Source organism: Trichechus manatus, unplaced genomic scaffold, assembly GCF_000243295.1.
Source record: "Trichechus manatus latirostris isolate Lorelei unplaced genomic scaffold, TriManLat1.0 scaffold00197, whole genome shotgun sequence".
In the NCBI taxonomy this organism is placed as follows: Eukaryota; Metazoa; Chordata; class Mammalia; order Sirenia; family Trichechidae; genus Trichechus; species Trichechus manatus.
Window position 1 is genome coordinate 1,905,611 of NW_004444133.1, and position 5,764 is coordinate 1,911,374.

Here is a 5,764-nt window from a genome sequence, read left to right on the forward strand (position 1 = left end):
ACCCCCTCAGCATGCACCCAGTTGGCATATTTCTCAAGAAAGAGAGTCTTGATGGAGTTGTTCAATTTCCTCTGTTTCAATTAGGAATGCATTTAGCTGCTGCAGTTGCAGCCATCCAATCGCCTTCACTGTCAAAGATGATATAGTAGGAAGGTGTTATGGATTGAATTGTATCCCCTCCCCCCAAAAAATACGTGTTGAAATCCTAACCCCTGTATCTGTAAATATGACCCTTTTTTGGAAACAGAGGTTTTTTTTCTGTTATGTTAATGAGGTCATACCAGTGTAGGGTGGATCCTAAATCTAATCATTTCTGAGTTATAAAAAGAGCAGAATAGACACAGAGGCACACACAAGGGGAAGAGGAAGACAGACGACAGAGACAGATGCATCTATAAGCCCAGGAACGCTAAGGACTGCTGGCAGTTACTAGAAGCTGAAATAAACAAGGAAGGACCTTCCCCTAGAGCTGCACTCTGAATTTGGACTTCTAGCCTCCTGAACTGTGAGACAATAAATTTCTGTTCTTTAAAATAACACTCGTGGTATTTTTTGTTACAGCAGTAGTAGGTAAATAAGACATAAGGGATGTTCCAACAGACTTCCACTTATATCTTATTCACCCAAACTATCATATGGCAATCCCTAGATGAAAAGAAGGCTGAGAAATCCAGTATTTAACTTCTATAATCTCTGCAGCAGAAGCAGGTAAGGGAGGAGGGGTTGGAGTTGGAATATCTGAATTACCCTCCAGTATGAAGCATCCCTTTGGGTAGACTTTCACACCAGCGGTGGTTGTTCTAGATGTGAATACCATAGGCTTTTGCATGGATCCTGATTCAGTCAACTTTGGCCAGGGTAGCAGGGCTGACTTCACTTAAAGCATACAGCCCAGGTCAAAGTGACATAATCCAGAGAGAGCCACTTGGAACATGAACTCCAGCAGGGCTCTGAATAGGGATTCTTTTCCAGAAAAACTCTGCAAAATAATTCCTTTAAGGTCCTGGAAAGGATTATTAATAGCTTTCTAACTCTTTGTGTGGTTCTTCTTTTGCTGTTAAGAACTCAGATGAGGAGTGTGCTGTCATGTATTTTTATTATGCCTAAACTATTCCAAAAGTTCACTCTTTTTACTTCCCACGCATTCCGTAAGTTCCTACAATGTGCCAGATAGTGAGTGAGGTGTGTTCCACTGTGGCATAGTGGAAACCAAAATAGACAGTGTTGCCATAGTTAAGGAGCTTAGAATCTGGTGAGTAAGTCACGTTTATGAAATCACTCCACTGACATAAATTTCCTTAAACTAATAAGGGCTATAAGAGAGGAGAGAACTATGAAAATATACAAGGGAAACTGACCTCATCTTGGGTGCTGGGAAGACTTTCCTAAGAAAGTGATTTTGAGCAGAAATACAAAAGAACTAAAAAGGCAGAGGCATGGGGAGTGAGAGACAAGATTTCAAAGCATAGGGAGCGGCAGGTGAAAAGGCCCTGAGGTAGGAGAAAACATGGCATGTGTAAGAAATTGAAAGATGAAGCAATTTGGCTGAAGCAGGGTGAGAAGGTATAAATTCGTGTGAGATAAGGCTGGAGTTGGGCCAACTCACACAAGGTCTTGGGAAGACTTTGAAGGGACTCAGGTCACAGGTATGACCTGTCATTATTCCATCCAATTAACCAAGACTCAGTTTCAGACCTTGACTCATTCATATCCTCATGGGCAACCGTTGCTCTGCAGCCATTCTTATTCTGGTGAGCGTTGGGATTTTGAGGAGACCCAATTAACAGCACCTTTCCTCTTTGCCTGTTGCTTGAATTAGTTGAGAAATAAGACAATGCTCAGCAGATGAAGAACCAAGTGCCATCTTTATTGCTGATAAAGGCTGGGTCGGAAAATATAGCTTACTGTAGGAGTGAAAATGGGCTTGCAGACTCTCATTTGCCCAGTCCAGACTATGGGACAGTCCACTTGAGGGAAAGTTTGGGTTTGTAGAGCAGTCATACCTTCCCAGGTCACTGCCTCCCACTGGTCTAGGGGGGAAGGAAAGGGGAAAGGAGTAGATTTCCCCAATTTCCTCCTCCCTCCCCCAGGTCCTTTGATAGATACCAAAAAACCAAACCATTTGCGGTGGAATCAATTCTGACTCATGGCAACCCCAGATGTATCAGAGTAGAACTGCACTTCATAGCGTTTTCAGTGACTGATATTTTGGAAGTAGATCACCAGGTTTTTCTTCCAAGATGCCTCTAGGTGGACTCGAACAGCCAACCTTTTGGTTAGCAGCCATGTGTTTAACTGTTTGTGTTACCCAGGGACTCCTCTCACGGATTAGCTTCACTCAACTCAGAAATGTGGGCCAAGGGCTTCCACTCAGTAACTAAGTTGCTGTCTTCACTTCTGTAGGGAGAAAAGATGCGGCTAGAATCCCACAGTGTTTAGGGAAAATCTCTTCCCATGCATGTTACATCAGGAGGGGGAATAAGCATTCCTCCCCCTATTGTGAGCTACTAAGAGAAGGGACTCAAAATAAAATGTGGTCCTTTTGAATGGAGATGGTTTCTGATAAATGGTGATAGATCATAACTTCCAGGAGTGTTCATAGTATTGAACATACAGCTACAATCCCCAAAGCAGTGAATTCTCATGCTGAACTACTTCATTTTTCTTCTTCATTCACATAAGAAAAGAAAGTAGAATTTCCTAGTTGTTTCTTTTCCAAACCATATTTGATTTATAACAGATGACTGCAATATGTCTAAGTCAAAAGTGTGGACTTTAGAGTCACAGAATGTTAGTGTTGGAAAGGACCTCACAGGTCATCAAATCTAGTCCCACTCCTTATTTTATTGGAAAATACGAAACCCGGAGAGATCAAGTGACTTGCCTAAGGCCACACAGCTATTTGTGTTCCTCTTCCCATCATTTGGGTTCCATGACGAGATATTTCCAACTACACCATGTCGATATGGTAGAGAAACTCATTATTTATAGAAAACCAGTGACACCTTTATAAAAACAAACATACAAGTCTTTTGTAAAATGAAAGTCACTCCTTAATTTACTAATAGAAAGTTGTATTTTGTGTATTAGTTTTTCGTGTTGTAGAATCATCCCTGAACTTGTTTTCATTCAGTTAGTGGATTGACTGTTCTGGTTATAATAGATGTCTCCTTTTTAATGTTCCGTTTTCCTAATTAACAAAGTGCCAGGTAAAAAGAAGTAAGTTATACCCTTTAATTACAATAACCCCAGACAAATGGGAGAATTCTTATCAATGGCTTGGACTGTGCATTCTGTGCTCACTTGGAAAGAACACTGGTGAAAACTTCTTGTAAGCCATGGATTTGAGATCTGAGGTGGTGGGGCTGTCAGGAAACAGGGAACATGAGTTTTAATTCCAGGTCTCTTTGAGTCATGCTGTGCCTGGCCCTCTCTGTGCTCACTGCTTCCTGTGAAAAATGAGAAATGACTATTAGCCTGGGTTATTATGAGAGATAGGGAGACTGTTAGGCTCGGCCAGTTGCAAGCTCTTCGATTTTAGGTAAATCACTTAACCTCCCTTAGCTTCAGTTTACTGATCTGTACAATGGGATTAACCATACTTACCTCGCAGGATTATTGTAAGGCTTAGAAATATTTTATGTTAAGCACCCAGCAGTACCTATTAGGTAGGTAAGCAGCAGTAAGCTTCAATAAATATGGTGATGAGGGAAAGAAGGAGGAGAAAGAGGAGTTGTTGTCGTTGAGATCCTTGAATTCCAGACCAAGGAAAGTTTTTATTTTTCATTTTTTCCATAAAAGATATCAAAAGATGAAAACATATTTTAGGAAGAGAACCTTGACTTTGGTGACCATATGTATAAGAATGGCAAGAATGTACACAGGGCAAGAGAGAACATGGAGGTAGAGGGACCAGCCTACTCAAGATGGAAATCATCTTTCTTTATATATGTTATAGCATCCTTTCATTGCCATATGGATTCTTTCCTCTGAAATCCAACAACTCTGATTATATGAGACAGAGAGACAAAGGGACAGAGAGAAGAAAGAAACCCAGAGAAAGTGAGAGAGGCAGGGAGAGAGAGAGAAAGATACAGAGATGAAGACAGACAAGAGATGAGGGAGCTATTTTCAAGGGCTGTCTGGCTTTTGCGTGAAAACATCGGGAACACAGCTGTGCTGGTTGGATGCAGGTGGCTTAAAAGAACACCCATGCAGATGTAATTCTGGTATCAACAGGCTTGGATTTTACAGACAGGTGGACTATTTTAAATAAAATTGTGGGAAATTGGTGTGGAGGTGGTGAGAATGCCAGCTCTCCTGTGTTATCTCACCTCCACCTCTCGAGATGTGCCTGAACACCCGAAAACAGCTCACTGCGCCCTGTCTCTCCCTCACATGCTGGCCACGTTTCTCTCTCCCTGACCCAGGAGGAGATTTCTGGTCAGCAGGGCAAGGAGCAGCCCCCTGCCTCTGAGACAACTTCCCACAACTGCCTTTCTGTCATTTCCTTCAGCTCCATTTTCAATCAGCTTGCTATTTTGCTTAGAGAAGGGAGAGTGTGCGTTTGTGAGAGAGTTGTTTGGCTTAGCTTGCTCTGAAGCAGAATATCTTTAATGAATATTATAACGTCATTTTCCTTTCTTTTCACCAATGGTCCAAACACAGGATGCTTGATGAGTAATGAGTATCCGTAACCTACGAAAGTCCGTTTCCATTGCCAGAGTTGATACTGCCCTAAAGGCTGGCGCCCAGTATGCCCCATTTAGAGGAAACAGCTAGTATCTGAGCCTGCCCAAACCCCCTAGGGGGAAATGGGAGTGCTATGGAACAGCACTTTGAAAGGCTGCCACCTCCTGGTGGAATACTTCCTGTGCCAAGCTTAAATCAGAGCTGTTATGGATCAGTGGCTTTTATGGATGACAACTGAATCAAAATGCCACCCTGACTGTACCCGAAAGGGCAATATCCAGTGTTTTTCCTTGAAAAGAAGTTTTTCTCAGTCCACCTTCCAGTTCTGAAAGATTTCATTGTCCAGCTGAGGTGGGTGGAAATGGCTCTCTTGTAAGATTCCCTACAGGGCCCCTTTTTTTCTGGGGGAGTCCCTGGGTGGTACAAATAGTTATTGTGCTTGGCTGCTAACCAGAAGGTTGGAGGTTCAAGTCCACCTGTAGGCACCTCAGAAGAAAGGCCTGGCAATCCACTTCCATAAAATCAGTCATTGAAAACCTATGGAGCACAGTTCTACTCTTGACACACCTGGGGTCCCCATGAGTTGGAATCGAATTGACAGCAACTGGTTTACTGTTTTTTGGTTTTTTTCTGGGCATGGGAGTGTTTGCTCTATTATAATGTCCTTTTCTTGTTAAAAAAAAAAAAAAAACTTTAATGAAATATTTCATCCATCAAAAGTATATATATATATATGACATGGATGAACCTAGAAAACATTATTCTGAGTGAAATAAGTCAGCCACAAAAGGACAGATACTATATGACCTCACTTACACGAAATAAGCAAATAGAAACCAAAAATTACTAGTGATTACCAGGGGTAGGAAGGAGGGAGAAAGAAGGAGTTTTTGCTTAGGGTGTATTGAATGTATCTTCCTGGTGGTGGGATAATTTGGAAAAAGATACTGAGAATGGTCACACAACTTAAAGAATGTAATCAGTGTCACTGAATCGTACATGTAGAAATTGTTGAACAGCTGTATGTTTTGTTGTGTATATTTCCACCACACACAAAAATTAAAAAGTATGT

The 5,764-nt window shown here is 41.7% G+C and overlaps 1 protein-coding gene across 1 annotated transcript in view; it reads left to right on the plus strand.

The window, feature by feature from the left end:
* Positions 1-3,897: 3,897 nt before the first annotated feature.
* Positions 3,898-5,764, plus strand: part of EGFLAM (EGF like, fibronectin type III and laminin G domains) — a 66,144-nt gene continuing 64,277 nt past the window's right edge. Inside the window, exon 1 of the mRNA XM_012558919.2 lies at positions 3,898-3,903. Within this exon, the coding sequence (XP_012414373.2) occupies positions 3,898-3,903 (6 nt within the window). The remainder of the gene's footprint in view (positions 3,904-5,764) is intronic.